At 40.1% G+C, this 23,809-nt stretch overlaps 1 protein-coding gene across 5 annotated transcripts in view; it reads right to left on the bottom strand.

Moving 5' to 3' along the window:
- SPOCK3 (SPARC (osteonectin), cwcv and kazal like domains proteoglycan 3) overlaps window positions 1–23,809 on the bottom strand; it is a 374,306-nt gene that overhangs the window by 230,544 nt on the left and 119,953 nt on the right. For 3 of the 5 annotated variants that reach the window (XM_060101614.1, XM_060101609.1, XM_060101612.1), the window contains one exon: window positions 17,092–17,137. The exons of 1 other annotated variant lie outside the window; for it this stretch is intronic. In XM_060101614.1, coding sequence (XP_059957597.1) covers window positions 17,092–17,137 — 46 coding nt within the window. Of the gene's footprint in view, window positions 1–17,091; window positions 17,138–17,241; window positions 17,251–23,809 lie in introns of all 5 variants that reach the window. One more of the 5 variants, XM_060101610.1, reaches the window with a different exon arrangement.

Here is a 23,809-nt window from a genome sequence, read left to right as displayed (position 1 = left end):
GCGTGGTCTCGTCCCTGTGCTCAGAGTGGGGATCCGTTCCAGGCTGCCGTCCCGGCCCCTGAGGTGGTGACAATCCCTGATGCCTCCTGCTTACCCAGCACGGCCCCAACCTCCACCTCCCCGTCACTCCCCTTTGCCTCCTGTGTGTGTCTCTTTTCTCCTCTTCTTATAAGGACACCAGCCATACTGGGCTAGGGCTCATCCTAAACCAGTATGATCTCACCTTTCAAAGTCTGATGACACCTGCAAAGACCCTATTTTCAAATAAGGTCACATCCAGAGGCATGGGGGTGGGGTGGTCAGAACTTGAACGTATCTTTTTGGGGGGACATCATTCAAACCATAACCCTGACCCTGACCTTATAAGAGACAAGAGTACTTAAATAACTAGTAATCAAGCCTAATCAATATAAAAATGTTATCTCCAGGATTAACATTTAGCAGAATATATATAATTTATCTCTACTTTCCTCCTAATGTTTTCAATTTTAAGTGAGTAGGGGATAGGTTCCGACCTCCATTCACTCAGAAGTAGCGCTCAGCACATACACACCATAGAGCGCCAAAAGTGGAAATCCGTATGTTCATTAGTTCTTTCCTTGATAGGAATTCTTAGCACTTTAGAATCAAAGGTTTCCTGCGTATTTTAAGTGTGCTTGTGAAATCATTTTAAAAGCGTGTGAATTTCCTTAACATATAATACGATGTCGTGTAGACAGTTAAGATGCCTTGATCCTAAATGATAGACAGCCTGAGTTTTCCCATCCCTCCTTTTCCTCTACCTCTTTATTAACTATCTCTTGGAAGCCTGCAGGGCTTAAGTTAAAGGTTAATCTGCAAACATTACTTTTGGCCTTGGGTTAATTAATTTTTCCAAGCTTGCAGAGCAAATAAGTAGTAGGGCTCAGACTCAAACCTCATCCTCTCTGATTTCCAAGCCCACAAAATTTTCCTGAAATCATGCTGTCTCCTATCCCGCATTAAATGCCACTTTGAAATTTTAAACACGCTGTCACCTATCCTGCATTAAAATGTATCTTAGTTTCTAACTGTTCTGGCCTTACCTAGAAACACAACCAACTCCACTGCAGTATGGCAGTAATGAGCTCATCTTTACGATGATGGTTAAAAGTAGTAGCAGATGATTTTGGAGTTTTGTGCAGTGGAGTCAAAGGACTAGGTGATGTGACATAAGTCTGAGATGTGTCACTTAATATCAACGGTTAGCATCACATTTCATTACTACAACTTCCGCCAAGCCCTGACCTTTCTTATTAAGTGGCTGTAAGGTCAGAAGCCCCATTCTTCCAATCATACAAAATTTCATCAGCCTCAAATTAGAATGTATATGAAAACTGTAAAATAATACAGACCTCATATTTATTGTCTGATCATTAGCCAGCTATGTGTATGATGATAAAGTATCTTACAATAAGTTTGATAAAGTTGCTGACTTTTCCGATATTATCCTAAAATATCATCTTGCAAATTTCTCTTTAAAATTAAATTCACCCTTCCAGTGAGAAATCACTGCTCTTTCAAAAATAATAGGAGTGATTAATTGACAGAAGAAAGTGTTACAATGTATCAACATTTATATTCAAAGACTCATGCATTAACCTGCCATTCATAGGACTTAGAGAACACAGAGAACACAGGAAAGAGAACTCCGGCGCTGAAGGGAGGCTTAGAGATCATTCCTGGCAAACTCATCATTTTGGAAATCAGAAGCCAAATGAGTTTGATTCAGTGATTTGTACAAAGTTAAGTGAGTGGAAATAACTCAGTCCTTTTTCCAGTGGCAACAGCAGCTTCCTTATGAGCTGTAACTTGAGTTTGGCGTGAATGACCAGGGACCAGCCAGGCCTGGCACAGGTCCTGAATCAGAGAAGCCTCAGAATCCAATGCGATAGACGTGAATTCTGATCTTATTCCAAACAGCTGTATCATCACAGGTGAACTATTCTCATTCACTGGGCATCAATTTTCTTTCTCTTTGTAATTGGAACAATGAGAAGAACAAAAATGAGGGCAAAATAAAATTTTAAAAAATGGAAACGGTACAGATGAACTTATTTACAAAACAGAAATAGAGCCACAGATGTAGAAAACAAACTTATGGTTACTAAGGGGATAAGAGGTGAGATGGATAAATTGAGAGATTGGGATTGACATATACACACTAGTATATATAAAATAGATAACTAATAAGGACCTACTGTATAGCACAGAGAACTCTACCCAGTACTCTGTAATGACCTATATGGGCAAAGAATCTAAAAATGAGTGGATATATGTATATGTATAACCGAATCACTTTGCTGTACACCTGAAACTAACACAACATTGTAAATCAACTATACTCCAATAAAAATTAATGAAAAAATGGGAGTTGGTGTGAGAACTGAGTGAGATAATGGCTAAATACTCCTGGTGTACGAGGTGTTGCTCTCAGGAAAATTATGCTTTGAAAAAATGAGCTACATAAATAGGCAGGTTATTTTGCTACTAAGCCATTACTATTAAACCACTAATGAATTAACAGAGGCTACAGGGTATCTTGGAAAAATCACAGGATTAGTATTTCAGGATTCTAAGGTCAATTGCTTTCATCACTATTTGTGTAATCTGAGCAAATCAAAAAGTAAATTGGGCTTCCCTGGTGGCGCAGTGGTTGAGAGTCTGCCTGCCAATGCAGGGGACACGGGTTCATGCCCCGGTCTGGGAAGATCCCACATGCCGTGGAGCGGCTGGGCCCGTGAGCCATGGCCGCTGAGCCTGCGTGTCCGGAGCCTGTGCTCCGCAATGGGAGAGGCCACAACAGTGAGAGGCCCGCGTACCGTGGAAAAAAAAAGTAAATTATGCCCAGTTTCTTCATGTGTTAGAATTAGCAACAGTCTTATACCCCTTACAAATTTTGAAAGGATTTTTCTGTGTGTGAGGATCAAGTGAAATGTGTGAAAATGCTAGGAAAATTGTCTAAAAAGAAGCCAAATTACTGTCCATAAAGAAAAGGGCAATGTAAATTATAAGTTCAATACAAATGTACTGTCTGGTGGGGATGTTGATGGCAGGGAGACTGTGCCTGTGTGCGGGGGGCAGGGGCCTTGTGCTAAATCTCTGGGCTTTCTGCTCAACTTCGCTGTGAACTTAAAATTGCTCTGAAAAATAAACTGTTTTTAAAAAATGTAATAAACGTGCTTAAAGGAGTATCTTTCTGTTCAGACCTTCTCACCTCTTTAAACAGTGACAGAAATAAATTCCCAGGCTTTACAGGTGAAACACTGATAAATCTTTTTAATACCATGACCACAATCAAGAAGGTATGTTTTTTGATCAGATTATTTAAAATTAAAAAAGGAAAAGTAATTATTAAAGGGGGGGGCATTTCAATGTTACTCTTTTAAAAAGGCTATCTTTTATGCTGTAGAAAATTGTTTTAATAACTGATTCCAGGGTGTATACTCCTTTTTACTACTCCATAAATGGTACTGATAAGCCTAACTGATTTCATCTTATTAATTACAAATTGTAATGTATGCTGCTTAATATAATAAGAAACACGGCTCTACCCAATATCATTACTCTAAACTTGTCAAGGAAGAAAATTTTTCACAAAATCTCTCAAAATAATTATTGTTCAAGGGTATGAAGCCCACGAATTTCTGTGACCACTCTAACTATTAAAAAATACTATAGGGCTTCCCTGGTGGCGCAGCGGTTGAGAGTCCGCCTGCCAATGCAGGGGACACGGGTTCGTGCCCCGGTCTGGGAAGATCCCACATGCCGCGGAGCGGCTGGGCCCGTGAGCCATGGCCGTTGAGCCTGCGCGTCCAGAGCCTGTGCTCCGCAACGGGAGAGGCCACAGCAGTGAGAGGCCCGCGTAACGCAAAAAAAAAAAAAAAAAAAAAAAAAATACTATAGAACGGACAAATACTTCATGTCAGGGCAAGAATACTGTTTTCAAATAAATAAAAGTAGTAAAAGTTTACTAATTTTTTTCAAAAGAAATGTGAGAGAGAGAAGGAAAAGTACTAAACATCTTATATTACTGTGTGTATAGGTTTTACACATTTTTCACTCAGTTTCACAACTTTTTTAATTAGAATTTGTTCCTAATTTTTTTTAATCAGAGGAAGACACCTGTAGAATGGTTGTGTCTGGCACGAGGTAAGTAGCCAGCATTCCTCAGCTGTGACTCTAACTCACTTCTCAGTGGCCCAAGGAAACATTCCCCACAACTGGCCATTTATCTCAGCACCTCAGGAGCGCCTGGACAGAGTCACCAAGAAACATGCTGAGGAAAGAAGAAAATATAAAGTCTGGGGAGAAGGAGCAAAATTAGCGATCTATAAAAAATTTATATTAAATAATTTGTGAAATGTCAGAACTAGAAGAAACTGTGACCATGACATTCCAGGGTCTCCGTGATGAGCAGCCGAGGATTCTCATCTAAAATATTCATTATGGGGCTTCCCTGGTGGTGCAGTGGTTAAGAACCCGCCTGCCAATGCAGGAGACACAGGTTCGAGCCCTGGTCCGGGAAGAGCCCACATGCTGCAGAGCAACTAAGCCCATGCGCCACAGCTATTGAGCCTGCGCTCTAGAGCCCACGAGCCACAACTACTGAGCCTGCGCTCTAGAGCCCGTGAGCCACAACTACTGAGCCTGCGCTCTAGAGCCCATGAGCCACAACTACTGAGCCTGCGCTCTAGAGCCTGTGAGCCACAACTACTAAGCCTGTGCTCTAGAGCCCACAAGCCAAAACTACTGAGCCCATGTGCCACAACTACTGAAGCCCACGCACCTAGAGCCCGTGCTCTACAACAATAGAAGGCACCACGATGAGAAGCCTGTGCACCACAACGAAGAGTAGCCCCCACTCGCCGCAACTAGAGAAAGGCCACGTGCAGCAACGAAGACCCAACACAGCCAAAAATAAATAAATAAAATAAAAATAAATTCATTAAAAAAATAATAAAATAAGGTATTCATTAATTTAAAAAGTGATTCATTAAACAAAAACCCCTAAAGAGAGTATCATATTGGATCATTTCTAATATTCCAATAATTTTCATGTAGAAGAATGAATTTATTCGCTCTTGATCACGAATATAGGACCCCAAATTGGACATAAGGAAAAAAAATGTTTGTTTAACTTAAGAAGCTGCCTTCACATAGTAAGTGTCTGCTTGGCACATCTGAGGAGAAAGTCTGAGTCCAGGCTGGACCCCAGGCTCCCTGATGCAGGCTTTCCTAAGCTGTGTTAGTGACAGGACACAGGCACCTCTGAGTTTCAGGGCCAACACTTCAATAACCTAAGAACACATGTACTTTTTGTTTTCATTTCGGCCATGCCACACGACATGTGGGATCTGAGTTCCCCGACTGACCAGGAATTGAACCCAGGCGCCTGGCAGTGAAAGCGCAGAACCCTAACCACTGGGCCGCCAGGGAACTACCAGGAATTCCCAACACATGTACTTCCTTCCTCCAGTGCTTGTAAGGAAGTGACGTGAGAATCGTGGTCACGAGACTTCAAGGAAAAGTACTTCCAAGAAAGTATTCCACAAAGGCTTCCTTATGTCGTTAAAACATTTTCTTGCCTTGCAGATATGCTGTAACTGTTCCCAAGAAATGGAAACACACCCCCTGCAAAAATCCTTGGACTTGTTGGATAATAATTACATAAGTGAGTTAAAAATTTTTTTGTTTGTTTGTTTGGCTGTATTGGGTCTTCGTTTCTGTGCAAGGGCTTTCTCCAGTTGTGGCGAGCGGGGGCCACTCTTCATCGCAGTGTGAGGGCCTCTCCCGCTGCGGAGCACAGGCTCCAGACGCGCAGGCTCAGTAGTTGTGGCTCATGGGCCTAGCCACTCCGCAGCATGTGGGATCTTCCCAGACCAGGGCTCGAACCCGTGTCCCCTGCATTGGCAGGCAGATTCTCAACCACTGCGCCACCAGGGAAGCCCTACATAAGTGAGTTTAAAAATCTATATTCCTCTATTCTAAAATTAGAACACAAGTTACAAACATCTCCTTTCCTTGGTAGTGGAGCAATTCTAAACAGGGTACCATGTATACTGGATGACTGCTAGCTATCGCTGTGTCATCCTGATAGGGACAGAGTAAAGGGACAAAGTAGGTGATTAAATAGCTACGTCCACTAGGGGATCGTAAGTAGAGAAAAAAGTACGGGAGACCCTGTGAGTTAATGATCACTCAAGAAAGCAGGCTTGCTTAACAACAAAACCAAGCCACAGAAGCATGAGACATGCCCCCAGACAATAAAACCATGGTGGACTGAAACCCACATCCTGCCCAGTGAGCTCAGGAAGTTAATATTTCCTAGGACACGCTCCTCTGTGCACCTTAAAAACAAAAATGTAAGGAAAAGGTGACATTATACTGAAACCTGAGATGATTTACCATTTTTTAGCATACATTACCACCCTTCTCCTAATTTAAATAGTGCCGTGACAGTCCCGGCTTGACCTTGTAGGGACAAGAAAACTCCCCCACCTTGTGTGAAGGAGCTGATGATGGAAGCTTGATGTCTACTCAAGAATGAGGAAGAAGGTGGTCCTCTCTCCCTCCCCACTTTTCCTTTGGTGATACATATGGAGCCCACTAAATTCTAGGGGCAGCGCTGGACTGCTTGCCGGCATTTCTCACAAGCGTCCTACACTAATAAATCACTTCTTACCTATCACTTTGCCTCTGGCTGAATTCTTTCTGCGCCCAGACATAAAGAACCTAAGCTCCTCGGATCCCCCCTCCAACCCCTGCCCACACATCCTGCGGTTTCAATCCCTACCATGTCTCTTCATAAAAAATACATCTGAGTTGAGAAACAGAACCCATGCATACAAGACTAGAAAGAGAAAAGGACTCAAACCCACTCACAAGAGACTTCAGACCCAGCTATGCCTACCAGCTTTGTTACCTTTACCAACTTCTCTCAACTTGTTTCCTTTGTAAAGAATGTATCTACTTTTTAAGGCTGACACATAGGCAGTGCTTGTTCACTGGAAACTATGCTTCTGTCTTTGGGGGTTTCTTGATTCCCACAACCCATTCTCAAACTCCATTGCACCTGCTTCTGGCACCAGCTCTGAAAAGGCGAAGAGGTTATTTAAAATTCCCTGACATTTCTGATTGCCTTCAAAAGAACAGCTGTTTTGACCATAAACTTCTCAGTACTGCAGAACAGAATGAGGAAATGAGAGGAATTATTTTGACGTCACTACTTGTACCCTGTGATTCTCAACGGTATCTGCATAAAATAATAAATTGTAGAACTTAAAGCAGAAATATCTACATATCCATCAGGAAGGATATCGTTTTTTAAAAAAACAAAATAAATATTGGTGAAGATGTGGAGAAACTGGAACTCTTCTGCATTGCTGGTGGGAATGTAAAATGATATAGCTGCTCTGAAGAATAGTATGATGGTTCCTCAAAAAATTATCCATGGAATTACTACAAGATCCAGCAATTCCAATTCTGGGTATATACTCAAAGGAATTGGAAGCAGACATTCAAACAGATATTTGTATGCTAATGTTCACAGCTGCATTTTCACAATAACCAAAGTGGAGAAGCAACCCAAGTGTGTCCACGAATGGATCAATGGATTAACAAAATGTGGCATATACATAATACAACAGAACATTATTCCGCCTCAAAAAGGAAAGGAATTCTGACACGTGCTACAACGTGGGTGAACCTTGAGGACATGATGCTAAGTGCAATGTCAGTCACAAAAGGACACACCCTGCATGATTCCGCTTACACGAGGGCCTTAGAGGAGTCAAATAATAGAGACAGAAAGTAGATGGTGGGGACCAAGGGCCGGGGGGGTGGGATGGGGAGTGACTGTGTCATGGGGTCAAAGCTTCAGTTTGGGAAGATGAAAACATTCTGGAGATGGAGGGTGGTGATGATTACACAACTGTGTGAATGTATTTAATAACAGTGAACCATACACTTAAAACGTGTAAAACAGTAACTTTTATGTTATGTATATTTTATCACAATTTTTTAAATTAACACACACCCACAAACACACAGGAAGTGCCCCAAATCTGTCCCAGATAAGCTAAATCAAACATTCAGGGATCGAGCCCAGGCAGCTGCATTTTAACTGGGTGCTTAGTAATTCTCATGTGAGACAGGACTGAAAATCACTCCTTTATCCAGGGGAGGATTCCTGCTTCAGTATCATTTCCTGTATATCTCTAATGCTTTTCAACCTTCACAATACTTATTACTAGGTTAGATTAACAAGGTTTGAGATAAAGATATTACTTCTTATGTATCAGAATACAAAACCTTTGAAGTGAATTTGATCAATCCCTCGCTGTAAAAATCTGATTCACAATTTACTAACACATAAGGTCACTGAAAAGAAATAAATATAATTGCCTTCTTGCCACCTGTGCAGGCTACTGTGATACGAACCAAATGAAGTACCATTAATCTTGACTGTATCTTATAAATTAAAAACACAGACCAGATCTTTATTATTCTATGGAGGAAAAAAGGCACAATCTGACATAGAATGAAACAATCTAAGATTCTTGATTCCTATATTTTATAGATTTTGGTATAAAACAAAATAAATACTATTCTTGTATAAAGAAATCAAAATTGGATGGGGAGAGGAAATACTTTTCTCACTTAAAAGTCCTGTGTAGTTGTATGCTCTGACATAGGGTAAATGAAGACGCCCTGTTGGTTTCTACGTTGAACACAGGTTTTTGTGCAGGTTTTCCAGAGGGTTGTATGAGCCAAGGTTGCCAACATGTGTGATACAACTAACGTATGATGTAAGAGGCATGGTTATTAGCCCTTGAAAACCCTAGCAAGTACTCTGTCCAAAGTGATAAAAAAATCTGAAAACAATTCTTGTGTGTTGATCAAATTAAGGTTCAGATCAAATAACGGTTCAGAATTTACATTTTTAACTGATTGGAAGCATTTAAAAATATTGTAATCATATAATCATCTTTGCATATTGTCCCCACTGAATTTCAATTCTGGGAACACCAATTTTTCTACTAGAAAAGTGCCCAAATACCCCAGCCCATGAACTAAATAGCATCGGGGACCAGTAAGCCTCTGCTGGGAAGCCGGGCAGCCCGGCCTGTGGTCCAGACCACCAACCAACACCTTCTCAGAACATGAAAAAATTATCCTCGTGGAACAAGTGAAAGTTAAAGGCATCTGGGAGAGAGACAATTCCTACATGTGTCACCACATACATGTACCTTCAAGAATATGGGGGTGCATTTTAAGAAGGGAAAGATGAGTTTGGGGGTGTATTTTCCCAAACACAAGTCTTCTTCAATTTCAGAAATAATTACAGCCACAATACTCAACAGCTCTGTTCACTGAGGGGAAAAAAGCTCCAGATGAAGCCTCCACAGCTTTCCCTTTGCAGCCAGAGGCGGGTTGCAGAGGATGCCTCAAGCTGTGACTGTGGGAATATATGAGATGCTTTGCAAATGAGTAGGAGAAACTAGGGGAATCAGGTAAGTTCTGATACCTGCTCCTGGAAAGACAGAAGCAGTGGATAAGTGTACAACTAAGTCTCCTTCTCAGCCCTCCACTCCCGGGCAAGGATGGCTCACGCAGACACAGAGCTAGCTGCCCGCGCCTATCTCTCGCAGCTAGATTTTGAGCCGCTGGCCTTGAGGAATGGTGTCCTAGCACATCACCTCTTCAGGAACGTCTGTTTAATTTAAATACAACTTAACCAGCCAGTAGGAGTCAAGCCGCCCTTCCCAGAGAGGGCCAGGCTCAGAAACAGAGCACAGTGCGACACTGCGGTGACACACAGATGCTGACGGCAGCGCAGCTACACCCCTGCCCTAATTCCACATCCCTGGAAATCTGCACCAGCAGGGGAAACACATCAATAACAGGGAACTGATCTGCCTGAGATCTCCGGATCTATTTAATTCAGCTTCTTTACGTAATTCACCGCACGGTAAGGACCAAGTGGAGGACTCTCAGCTGGTTTGGAAGGTGAAACTGGGGAAATACAGAAAACACACTTAGCCTGAATCTCTTTCATCTCGGGGCTCGCAGATATCAAATGCTGGAGAAAAAAACTTTTGGACAAAAGGTGATCCTTGGGGCCTCCCTGGTGGCGCAAGTGGTTGAGAGTCCGCCTGCCGATGCAGGGGATACGGGTTCGTGCCCCGGTCTGGGAGGATCCCATATGCCGCGGAGCGGCTGGGCCCGTGAGCCATGGCCGCTGAGCCTGCGCGTCCGGAGCCTGCGCGTCCGGAGCCTGTGCTCCGCAACGGGGGAGGCCACAACAGTGAGAGGCCCGCATACCGCAAAAAAAAAAAAAAAAAAAAAAAAAGGTGATCCTTAGAGACACAGCACTTCGGGACAAGTAGATTCTCTAAACAACTCGCAAGAACAAAGGCGAAAAATTTCAGCAGCTGAGCTGTTGCCCCAATTAACCCCAACCAGAAACAAGGCAGGAAGAATGTACTGAAAAGGAAAAAGGTGACTGTATTTTAAATCTACAGCGTATTTATCCGAAGCATTTATTAAATTATTTAAAATCCTTATCGTGCTGGCGCTCTAGGCTCATTCCTGAATTACCCCTTCAGTTTCTCATGGCAAACACAGAGTTTTTATGCCACGTTCAAGAAGGTTCACGTCCTCATTAAAACTATTTTTCAGGCAATTTATGTTGTGTCAACTAATGAACAGAAGTAACGGCACAGAAAATTCTAGGTAGAGAAATCAAAAGCAATTTATCTATGGCATCAGTATACTTGCATTTACTTCAAAGCAAGTTCACCATCACTGAAATAGATTTACTTTAATTCATTTAAAACCATTATATTTTTTCCAAAACTCTTACTATTTTAGTGGTTTAAAATAAGTGGGAATGTTCTGATTAATTAAAAAAAGAAACTCACATGAAATGGAAAATGTCACAGCAAAACCAGAAGGCAAATAAGCTATATGTGAACAATCAGTTGATTTTTACCTAGAGGCAAGTTTGCAGGTGCCAACATGTGTGTTTGTTGAGTGTGTAACTATGTATCCATGTTGTGTATGTATGTGTGGGTACATCTATGGATATACATAAAGAGGAGTTTTGCGCTCAGAAATTGTCATTAATATTATAAAATATTAAGTAACATTTAAATTAGTGGTATTTTTGCATATTTTGTGGAACATAATAGAAATGGAAGTAAAATATAATTTTAAATGAATATGGTAAAAATTATACAAACATTATCAGAAAAATGTTATATGCTAACGTAAACTTTTCTTTGCTCTTTTTAGGAATATGCAAGACCCCCAGTAAAGATACTGGGGAAAATCAATTTATATTGATATGATATTGATGTCCATAAGCCAATGAAAAATGTGATATATTAAAACTTAAAACACTCATAAAAAGTATTGAATTATGTTCAACAGCTCAATCATTTTGAAAATGATCCTTAATGGAAAATTCCTTCATCAGAAAGAACAAGAAGCATTAGAAATTAACATATTTCAAGTGTCTATTCTATCCAAATGATGACATTATCTATATTATTCAAAGTCAGATGAGAACAGGATGATTTTTCTCACTCCTCACTATGGTCTACAAATGGGTTGGTTAATTTGACTCAACACAAAAAAACAAAATAGAAAAAAATACATGTAGTTCATATTAATTTTTCCCCTTCTTTCTTATTTTTTGAATACAAAACTTTCCCATGTATATTTATCAACTATATGTTCAATCAATCAAAACCTGATAGTGTACAAAATATCATTTTAAACACAGAAACAAAGCTAACAGCAATATTTCTAAGCTCAGTCAAGTAAATACTTATTCTTAAAGCACAACCTTCAAAATTCCATTCGTATGCCATTATTTCATCTTAGTGCTACCATACGAGTGACAGTACCTCCTAGCAATCAGGAAATGGGGTGCAGGGGTCACACTGCCTGGACCCAAGGCCAGGCTCTGCCACTTTGTAGGAATATGACCTTGGCAGGACCTTCAACGCCTCAGGCCTCACCTTCCCCATCCACCCGGGCAGGGTGACCATGAAGATTAATGAACTAATGTAACTCATATACTGAATACTTAGAACAGTGACTGTATATAGGACACTTTATAAACATTAGCTATCATCATGCCTGACCTACTCTCTGTTTGATAAATATGGTATTTGACAAGTTATTAGGTTAAAAACTTCTTCAAATAGTAAAGTACATCAGTCTTACCAGTACCTCAGGATTTGGAAGCCTCTCTATAATGATCTCTTTTTCTTTTTAAACAAGAGATAAATTGTAGTGCAACACATACTCACACACACAAATGAGAAAAATAAAGCATCTTATTTGTAGTTGGCTACACCAAGTATGGCAAATTTAAGTGTTAACATCCGTTTCATAGATAACTGCAATTTTTCAAGGTTTATGATTCCACAATAAAAATTCATTTCCCAAGAAAGCATGCACATATATCTCAGTCTGCATTTCACTGCAGGCATACTTCAGAGATTGTGGGTTCGGTTCCAGACAACCACAATAAAGCAAATATTGCAATAAAGTGAGTCACATGAATTTTTTAATATAAAATTAAAAAGAAAAATATAAAATATATGTTATATATAAGATTTAAAATATATAAAAGTTATGTTTACACTATACTGTAGCCTATTAATTGTGCATTATGTCTAAAAAAAACAATGCATGTACCCTAATTAAAAATACTTTTTTGCTACAAAATGCTAAACATCCTATGAGCCTTCAGTGAGTTATGATCTTCTTGCTGGCGGAGGGTCTTGCCTGGATGTTGGTGGCTGCTGACTGATCAGGGTGATGGTTGCAGAAGGCTGGGGTGACTGCAGCAGTTTTTAAAAATAAGACAACAAGGAAGTTTGCCAAATCAACTGACTCTTCCCTTCATGAATGACTTCTCAGTAGCATGAATGCTGTTTGATAGCATTTTACCCACAGGAGAACTTCATTCAAAATTGGAGGCAGTCTTCTCAAACCCTGCTGCTGCTGCGTTATCAACTAAGTTTATGTCACATTCTAATCCTTTGCTGTCATTTCAGCAGTCTTCACAGCAGCTTCAGCAGTAGATTACATCTCAAGAAACCACTTTCTTTGCTCTCCCATAAGAAGCGGCTCTTCATCCGTTAAAGTTTGATCCTGAGATTGTAGCAATTTAGGCACATCCTCAGGCTGCACCCCTAACTCTAGTTCTCCTGCTGTTTCCACCACATCTGCAGCTCCTGCATCCACTGAAATCTTGAACCCCTCCGAGTCATCCCTGAGGGTTAGATTCAATTCTTCCAAACTCCTGTTAAGGTTGGTATTTTAAGCTCTTCCCATGCATCATAATGCTCCTCTTTGATCCATGGGCTGCAGAATAGAGGCTGTGTCAGCACAGCAGATATGAAAACGACATTAATCTCACTGTACATCTCCATCAGAGCTTTGGGTGACCAGGTGCCTTGTCAACGAGCAGTAACAGTTTGAAAGGATTCTTTTTTTTTTTTTTTTTTTTTTGAGCAGTAGGTCTCAACAGTAGGCTTATAATATTCAGTAAAGCATACTGTAAACAGATGTGTTGTCATCCAGGCTTTGTTGTTCCATTTATAGAGCACAGGCAGAGTATATTTAGCATAATTCTTAATTATGGGATTTTCAGAAAGGTAAATGAACATTGGCTTCAACTTAAACTCACCAGCTGCATTAGCCCCTAACAAGAGGCTCAGCCTGTCCGTTGAAGCTTTGAAGCCAGGCACTGACTTCTCCTCTCTAGCTATGAAAGTCCTAGATGGCATCTTCTTATAACAGAAGGCTGTTTCGTCTACACTGAAAATGTGTTGTTTAGTGTGGCCAACTTCATTAATTATCTTAGCTAGATCTTCTGGATAACTTGCTAAAGCTTCTACATCACCCCCTCGCTGCTTCACTTTGCACTTTTATGTTATGGAGACAGACAGCTTCTCTCCTTCAACATCATGAACCAACCTCTGCTAGCTTGAAACTCTTCTTCTGCAGCTTCCTTACCTCTTTCAGCCTTTAAACAATTGAAGAGAGTGGGGCCGGGCTCTGGATGAGGCTTTGGTTTAGGGAATGTTGTGGCTGGTTTGATCTTCTATTCAGCCACTAGAATTTTCTCCATGTCAGCAAGAAGGCTGTTTCGCTTTCTTAGCATTCATGTGTTCACTGGAGCAGCGCTTTTAATTTCCTTCAAGAACTTTTCCTTTGCTTTCAGAACTCGGCTCACTGTTTTTGGCCTATCTCGGCTTACTTTTTTTTTTTTTTTTTTTAAATCTCTATTGAACTGTAGTTTATTCACAATGTTGTGTTACTTTCAGGTGTACAGAAAAGTGATTCAGCCATATTTGTATGGCTGAATATATATATATGTGTATATATATTTTATATATATATATATATATATAATATATATATATATACTCTTTTCTAGATTCTTTTCCATTATAGGTTATCACAAGACACTGAGTATGGTTCCCTGTGCTATACAGTAGGTCCTTGTTGGTTATCTGTGTATATGTTAATTCCAAACTCTGAATTTATCCCTCCCCCCACCCTTTCCCCTTTGGTAACCATAAGTTTGTTTTCTAAGTCTGTGAGTCTATATCTGTTTTGTAAATAAGTTCATTTGTATCTTTTTTGTAGATTCCACATATAAGTGATATCATATGATCTATTTGTCTTTCCCTGTCTGACTTACTTCACTTAGTATGATAATCTCTAGGTCCATCCATGTTGCTGAAAATGGCATTATTTCATTCTTTTTTATGGCTGAGTAATATTCCATTGTATGTGTGCACCACATCTTCTTCTTCTTTTTTTTTTTTTTTTTTTTTTTTTTTTTTTTGCAGTACGTGGGCCTCTCACTGTTGTGGCCTCTCCCGTTGAGGAGCACAGGCTCCGGACGCGCAGGCTCAGCAGCCATGGCTCACGGGCCCAGCCGCTCCGTGGCATGTGGGATCTTCCCGGACCGGGGCACGACCCGTGTCCCCTGCATTGGCAGGCGGACTCTCAACTACTGCGCCACCAGGGAAGCCCCGCACCACATCTTCTTTATCCATTCCTCTGTCAATGGACATTTATGTTGCTTCCATGTCTTGGCTATTGTAAATAGTGCTGCAATGAACATTGGGGTGCATGTATCTTTTTGGATTATGGTTTTCTCAGGATATATGCCCAGGAGTGGGATTGCTGGATCTTATTGTAGTTCTATTTTTAGATCTTTAAGGACCCTCCATACCATTCTCCGTACTGGCTGCACCAATTTACATTCCCACCAATGACACACCTTCCTCACTGGGCTTCATCATTTCTAGCTTTTGATTTAAACTGAGAGACTTGTGACTCTTCTTATCACTTGAACACTTAGAGGCCAGTGTAGGTTATTAATTGGCCTAATTTCAGTATTGCTGTGTCTCAGGGAATACGGAGGCCCGAGGAGAGGGAGAGAGACGGAGGGAAGGTTGGTCGGTGGAGCAGTCAAAACACACAACATTTATTACATTTATTGTCTTATTTGGGTGGAGTTCGTGATGCCTCAAAACAAGTACAATAGTAACACCAAAGATCCCTGATCACAGATCACCATAATAAATACAACAATAATGAAAAAGTTTGAAATAGGTGAGAATGACCAAAATGTGACACAAGACAGGAAGTGAGCAAATGTTGTTGGAAAACTGGCACCAACAGACTTGTTGAATGCAGGGTTGCCACGAACCTTCAATTTGTAAACACAATATCTGCAAAGTGCAATGATGTGAAGCATATTTGCCTGTATTTTTGCATTGTCTGTCTTTTAGCACCTTTCGCTTGACTTACAGTAACCAAATCAAAATCATTTTTATGTAAATCCCACAAATTAACACACTGGATAATAACAGTGAAATCACGGGAAGTAAGGAACAAAGAAAGTAATGTTATGGGAGGGGCAGGATGTGAATGGCTATTTTGACTGAAGGTTAATTTCTATGTTGACCACAATCCTTGTCCATCCCAGCTGGTCCCTGCTCAGAGGCTGGCTGAGGTAGCGTTCATCCCAAATATTAGGAAACACAGCACAATACCGTAAAGCTTCCTTTAATGGCATAGTATGGCTCATTTAAAAAAACAACTTCTGCTTTTAAATAATACTGCTTCACAGATACCATGCTATGTAAGGTTACTATAGCCGATGTAAAGTAGAAATTTCTTTTGTTTCAAACTTTAAAAGGAAGGGTCTGGCTCTAATAGTGTACAGTTTGGTAAACAAATCTGTTTACTTACGTAAGTATGATTGCATTGAGATCAGGCATCTCCTGCACGCAGGGAAGGGCTTCCTGTCCCGTCTGTGTGTCCTGCCCTCCGTCTCAAGGGGGCCAACCAAGACTACAAACTGCGGGTACAGTTTTTCAATACAAGAGTTTTCCTTTTGGGTCTTACTAACACACCAGCTGAGTCTAATTACCAGCCTGCTCCATTATAAAGGAAAGCTTTTATTTTTTTATTTTTATTTTTTTTTATTTTTTGCTTTATAACAAATTTAATCAGTTATACATATACATATGTTCCCATATCCCCTCCCTTTTGCGTCTCCCTCCCACCCTCCCTATCCCACCCCTCCAGGCGGTCACAAAGCACCGAGCTGATCTCCCTGTGAGGAAAGCTTTTATTTACTGAAAATGAGACAGCAAAGCCATTTGTTTTGAAATTTTGAAAAAATAAATCTCTTTCCTAGTGAAAGTACTTGAATATATCTGAGAACTGGATGAAGTGACTTGTATCCACTAATAAGAATGGACACAGTAAAGTTCAGAAGCCTAAATCAGACAAATCAGATATGATTCTAAAAATGAGAGACACCTTGACAAATCACAATACCTAAGTAACTTATCTCTAACTATAATATTCTGAAGTGAAAGTAATTATGGCATGAATTTTTTCCATTCATCTAAGCTCTCCTATTTAGTATTTTAAAATCTAACCAGGCAATAAATATCATGTTTAAAGTTCAGTGATCGTAAAGATGTAAAAACATTTATTTTAAAATAATGACATTCTTACCCCCATCGAAGGCCTTTCCTGGACTCCAAGTGCGGAAATAATCATCCTAGGGAGAAAAATAATGTGAATTGAGTGTCTATGAGTAACTAAAATGTAAAGATTCATATAAAATCAAAAATAAAATGTGAAATACAGAAGCTGAATACAAACCTCTACTTCCTGCAATGGCAAGCAGTAAATTATAAAAAAATAAACAAACAAAAAGAAAAAAAGGAACAAGAGAAAAACAATAGTTATCAAATGAGAATACATTGTTAACACATTATAGAAATATCTTTCAGTAAATGTGTTCATTTTCATGGCAAGTCAACATTTACTATACTGTAAGAATTTAACTATTTTGGTTGCCACGCCACCTAAATATTATAACGCGATACTTTCAATGTGTGGTATAACACAAAATTACGTGAAGCTAATAAGCTTATAAAAAGCATCCACCGGTTTCCAATTACACAACTGCATTTTGCACTAGTACATGAGTAAATGGAGGGGGGAAGGGGGGGATAAATTGGGAGACTGGGGTTGACATGTACACACAACTATGTATAAAATAGATGACTAATAAGGACCTCTGTATAGCTCAGGGGACTCTTATCAATGCTCTGTAATGGCCTGTATGGGAAAAGTACCATAACAATGAGTGTATCTATGTATGTGTATAACTGATTCACTTTACCGTACACCTGAAACACAACATTGTAAGTCAACTACACTCCAAAAAAATTAATTTTAAAAAATATATATGCTATAATTAAATATGAAATAAATAATAAAGAAAGAAATTGGGGCAAAGAGAAAAGAGCCACATATTTGGCTATAAGATTTCAAGCAAACAAAGTAAATTGAACATGAGATTCCTGTTCAATTAAATGTCCCTGAGATAATTTAAAAAATTACTTTCTCCTCAAAAAAACACACAAAAAAGTAGTAACTGGAACAGTTACCATAGCAGGAAACATGCCAGGTGACTCTGCGGTGGCCCAGACGCTATAAATATACTTTATGAACATCAGTCACAGGCAACTGAACATATAAGGAATTCATCAGAATGCACCAGGAAGCCTGAGAAAAAAATGTGCACCTAATTAAATCTTGCCTAAAGTTTCAATCTTTGATATGGGAAAGAATCATTACATTTACTGTATATTTAGTACATTTGACCATAAAGCACAAAAGTGGGGCAGCGGATAGTGCCCAGAGCTGAGCCAACTGACCGACTCAATTTTATTCACCGTTTTTACCTAAAAGCCTTGTAAAGGCACCTCAAACAGGTCATCTCTTATGCAAACAGAACCGATTTCACTGTTCAAATTAATAAGCTATTTCCACCATCAGAAGCAAGAGAAGTGCACTCTGGGATGCTCCTTGATGAAACAGTCCCCAGCCCCAAATCCTAACCCACCGGAAACCTCAGAATGTAGGGAACCCAGAAGGCCAAGCAGAGATTCTTTCAATCTTCTTCTACCCTCTTTGCTCATACCCTCCAGTGTACTGGGAGGGAATGTAGAGCATTTTAATTACAGAAATAAATATACTTCCCTAATTGATTTATTGAACATTTTTAAATTGGTACAAAACGTTTTGCTTATTGTGACGAATCACTCATTACCACCTTTTTCACCCCCATCTCTCGCCCTCAAAGGAAAGAAGAAAAGAAAAACCACAGAAGACGTGTCTGTCTGTCTTCTATTTATATTGAGATAGGGTTCTAACAAGAGAGGGGGCATTTTAGGGCAAAACACGCTGACAAGTCCTGCACTAAATCATCCAGGATTAGATGAAGGATGGAGAACACCACCGGGTAATTAGACAAATACTGATTGTTTAGTCTCTTCTTAAAATCTCACTTTAAAAAAAATTACAGCACGATACAAATCTTGGGAAACTAGGTTTTCAAATCAAGTACCTACACTCAAATTCTCAAACTTCAGCTGAAGATCACAGCACACTCATGTAATCCCTTTTTCAGGTTACCGCTCACTGCGTGGGGAAGATGACTGTCTTCCATTCCAAGCGTGGAGAGGGCTGCGATTCTCCTGAAACACAGGCAAAGCCAGACTCTGGCACCTGGTGATGGCTCTGGAGATGCAGACCTGAATTTGAAGTCTGGCTCCACCATCTAATAACTGCATGAGGCTAGAGAAAAAGATGGTCTAAACCTCAGATGCTTGTACTAAAGTAGGAGAAAGAATACCTACCTGTCTGGTAAGGGTGGTGCGGGGATTAGTTTCAAAAACGTAAAGCACCAGCCCACTCTTGGCAAGAAGCAGGTGCTAAGGCATGTTTGCCAGTCAGAAGGACTAAAGTCATCCCTTTAGTGTCTGGTCAACATCACCACCGGCCAAGCTGTCATGACTGCTGATGAAGTCCTGTAGTTTTTCTGTTTTTTGTAGAAAGAGCTACGGACCCCTCATCACATTTTTCAAAGTGACGTCCACACTGCAACCCTCCCCCAAATGTCAGATGTGAGATGCAGAGAACTTTGTCAAAGCCAACATTAATGACTGCGGTTAATGCCAGCAGACAAGTATTTCTGCCGTCCCATCAGACTTTCTGAAGCGGTACCGCTACCATGATAGCACCATCCAGAAAGGTGCGGGAAGGTGTTTACTACAATGGTGACTCTGGGCTGCGGGAAGGCTGGCACAGGAGTGGAGCTGACACTGAGGCCTGATAACGTGACTGCATCACGCCGGCCACGACACGGAGTGTCTGAAACAACGCAACACTGTACGGCTTAGCAGGAAGTACGCGGGCACGTAGAGAAAACGACGCGACGGTGAAAGCGAAGCTCGACAACTTAACTGAACGCCCTTCAGAACAACAGGATCACACTGGCTTATTCTGGGATCAGAGCTATAAAAAATCTGCAATCATAATGTACAGCATGACCTGGCTTTTTGTTATGTCAAGGGCATCACGGACAGCTGGCCATCGGACATGGTACAGAAAAGCAAGGTCCTTCCCCTATTAGCTATTTTTAGATATTTTTCTTTGTGTTCTCATATCACCAGACTTTTATTTTTCTGAAAATGGTTTCACCGCATTAAATCTTAGGAATGTTGCCAGGATGAGAAATCAAAGTATTTTCACATAAAGTGTTCATTCAGACGCAATTTCTTTTGTCTCAAAAAGCTTTAGTGACTATTGGTTGTTCCCAGGCTTCAATTTAGATCCAGAATAAACCAACTGGGGATTTAGAAAACAACTCAGGAAATGTCCACGACTGGAGAAATTCAGGTTCAGATGACTGACACGAAGCCTGAGGGTCCCACTGGGCAAAGCTCACGCTCAAGAGCTTACACCGTGAATTACAGTGACAATCAGAGTTAATTCTGCACCTTTTCCAATTTCTTATATTGAAAGAAATAATATTTGACAGTTTTCCCCAAAATGTGGTCTGTATAAGAAAATTTGATTTCTGTATCCTGTGATTTAAGGCTTTTCCTTGTGGTTTTAATGTCCTATTTTTCCGGATTTTAAATAAGATACATGTTTAATGTAGAGCAGTTTCTCACCCTCGCCATCACTGACACTTCGAGCAGATAATTCTTTGTGGTCTTGGGCCGGTGCAGGTGGGAAGACGGCTCTGTGGAGCATTGCAGGCTGCTCAGCAGCCTCCCTGGCCTCCACCCATGACAGGCCAGCAGTGACCTCCCTCAAGGTGTAGCATCCAGACTGTCGCCAAATACTGCCAAGTGCCTCCTCAGGGGGAAAAACCACCTACCTGAGGACCTGTGATGCAGAGTTTTGGGGAAATACAGAAACACAAATGAATCAAATTTTCCTACAGCAAAGAACTGCTAACAGGAACAGATTTTTCTTCACACATGTTTTACTACATTGAGATAATACTGTATGTTCAATATTATATCCAGATGTTTTGTGCATCATTTTATTAAGAGCATTTTACAACTGTATTCATATGTTTTGTCAAAATACTGAATGTCTCACATCCATCTGTGTGGATTTACCAACCTTTAGTTATTTCTTCATACGTCTGTGCTTCCATGTTGCTTATAATATTTTATAACAAATCACGCATACATAAATGTCTAAGTACTTTCTTATACATTCAGAATATATGTTTCAGAATAAAAACCATGCCCAGAATAGAGAAACTAGTTTCCCATGACAACAGCTGGTCAGAATCAGGCTTTGTCCAGATGAAGTAGGTGGGAAGGACCAGTTTATATCCTCGGATGAACTGTCTGGTTCATTCACTCACTGCTGCATCTACAGTGATTAATTCTCCCGATGCCTGAAGGAATCACAGTGACTAGAAAACTAGGGCAGGGGATTAGTTAGTATCCTCATGGATTCTAACACGTGATCAACTGGGAATAGGAGAGACTGGAAGCTCCAAGAGCTCCCCAGGGGCTAGAGCTAAACATGAGAAGAGCTACACTCAGGCATCATATCGCCGGTGCTGAGCCACCCAAGCTGCTCCCGAGGCCATGAAGGTTTGCACAGACAATGGGACCTTCCTGAGATATGTATTTGAAAAGTGCTAGCAGGGCACACCACCTTTAAATAATAATCAATAAAGATTCTATTGATGACTACTGGATACAACTGTGTCCTATATCCCCATAAGTGTTCTGTAATTTATATTAAATAACTGGTATAAAGGATTGTTAAGCTATAAAACAAAGTATTTACAGGATTACAAAATGGGACACGGAAGATAATGCTTTTGGAGACATTGTAAAAATAAAATAAGGGGCAAAGTGATGGTTATCAATGGTGGGTAGTTCTGAAACGCCATACTCATATCCCCAAAATATGACAGTCCAGTTTCAGGAGGGGTATAGGATTTTAGGGTCAACCTACACCAAGATCATTTAGGTGACAGTATTTCCATAGTACTTCCCTTCCCCACCTGAAGTCCGCTATCAGAGTATCTAGGATGTCATGTGAGGCCTTTGTATTAGTCATCCATTTGGAACACACGCACACACACACACAAACGCAAACAAAACACACTCATGCATCTGTGTCAAAATATATACATATATATATAAATGTATACATATATTTTAAATAGATGAGTCTATTATAGAGATACATTTCATCAGTGTCTATCTAAAACATTTAAATGACATTTAAATAATATTTTAGTAATATGAGACAACTCACAGGCAGCTATGTTTTAGCCATCAGCTTTGCCCCTCCCCCCCAAAAAAACCCCATGGGGTATGAGATTGATAAGATTTCTTTCCAGATTTGCACAACTACCTATTTATGACTATGGAAGCCCAGCAATCTTAGTCCAGAGACAAAGTAAATAAATACACATCTCTGGTATTTCCCACTATGTGCACTGACACTTATTACAGTAAGTGTCTTTGGGATAAACTCTCCCCTGAAGTGATGGCGTCAGGACAAGAAGGAGAAAGCCCCCCTCGACAGCTGTCTCCCAGTCTTGCTTTTAACTGACAGTCCCACCTAGATTGCATCTTTTACTCTAAGAAATTTATAAGTATATTTCATTATGTTAAGAATTTACACGTTGTATTTCACTAGTGATGCACTATTTTAAATGATATAACAGATCCAAGACTGCCTGACTTGATTTGAAATGGTTGAATCTGCAGTGTAAAATGTGGGTCAACCACGACTAGGAACCGAAATTTAGTATAAGAGAGAAAAGGACTTGATGTAACAAAATCTTGTAGCTACAAATCCCAGTACAGAGCACGTGGGGGACGGGAGGGAGCGGGTTGGTGAAACAACCAACCTCCAAAAGCAGTAGTGTTTTATCACTGATGTCATTCATATAACAATTATGCTTCAAATATTTTTATGAATTATGATGAAAAATGAAAGTGTGAGAAAATGTCAGAAATAATAATTAGGAAGACAAAGATAAACTTGTCTTGGTACAAATTTTCAAGTCCTAGCTTGACAATTTCAATGAATGAATTAGAATATAAAGATATGAAGAAAGAAGAAAAAGAGAAACATACAATAGGACATCAGGGGCCAAAGAGTGAAGTTTCTGAATAAGAAAAGCCTATATAAATATATTTTTTTGTTTGTTTTGTTTTGTTTGCAGTACACGGGCCTCTCACTGCTGTGGCCTCTCCCGTTGCGGAGCATAGGCTCCGGACGTGCAGGCTCAGCGGCCATGGCTCACGGGCCCAGCGGCTCCGCGGCATGTGGGATCTTCCCGGACCGGGGCACGAACCCGTGTCCCCTGCATCAGCAGGCAGACTCTCAACCACTGCACCACCAGGGAAGCCCTAGTTACCTATTTTATATATAGTAGTTGTATATGTCAATCCCAATCTTTTGGTGTTTAAAACAACATTATTTTAGTGTTCAAAACTCATGATTTCAAACAACTATATGAAACTAAATATGGATTGTAATTCAAATGTTTCATCATATCAAATGTAAATAAGTTTATATTAAATACAAATATTAGATGCATACTATCAGTCTGATACAAATCATTAGCATATAAAAGTCAATGAAAATATAGTACTAGTCAAAATTTAAATACTGTGTAAAATACATAGAAGTTACTCATCATAAATGAAAGCAAAATAGTATTTCTCTTTTTTAGAATGTGCTATGTTAAGAAACAAAGGACATTAGTTGGTTCCTTACTGAGTCAAGAGTGTATTTCTGTGCTTTTTTACACCTCCAGCAGCAAAAGTAAGCTCTTCAGATGCTGTACTGACAGAGTGGGCAGGGGATATATTCACACACG

Source organism: Mesoplodon densirostris, chromosome 6 (genome assembly GCF_025265405.1).
Source record: "Mesoplodon densirostris isolate mMesDen1 chromosome 6, mMesDen1 primary haplotype, whole genome shotgun sequence".
Lineage (NCBI taxonomy): Eukaryota > Metazoa > Chordata > Mammalia > Artiodactyla > Ziphiidae > Mesoplodon > Mesoplodon densirostris.
This window is presented reverse-complemented; position numbering and strand designations above follow the sequence as displayed.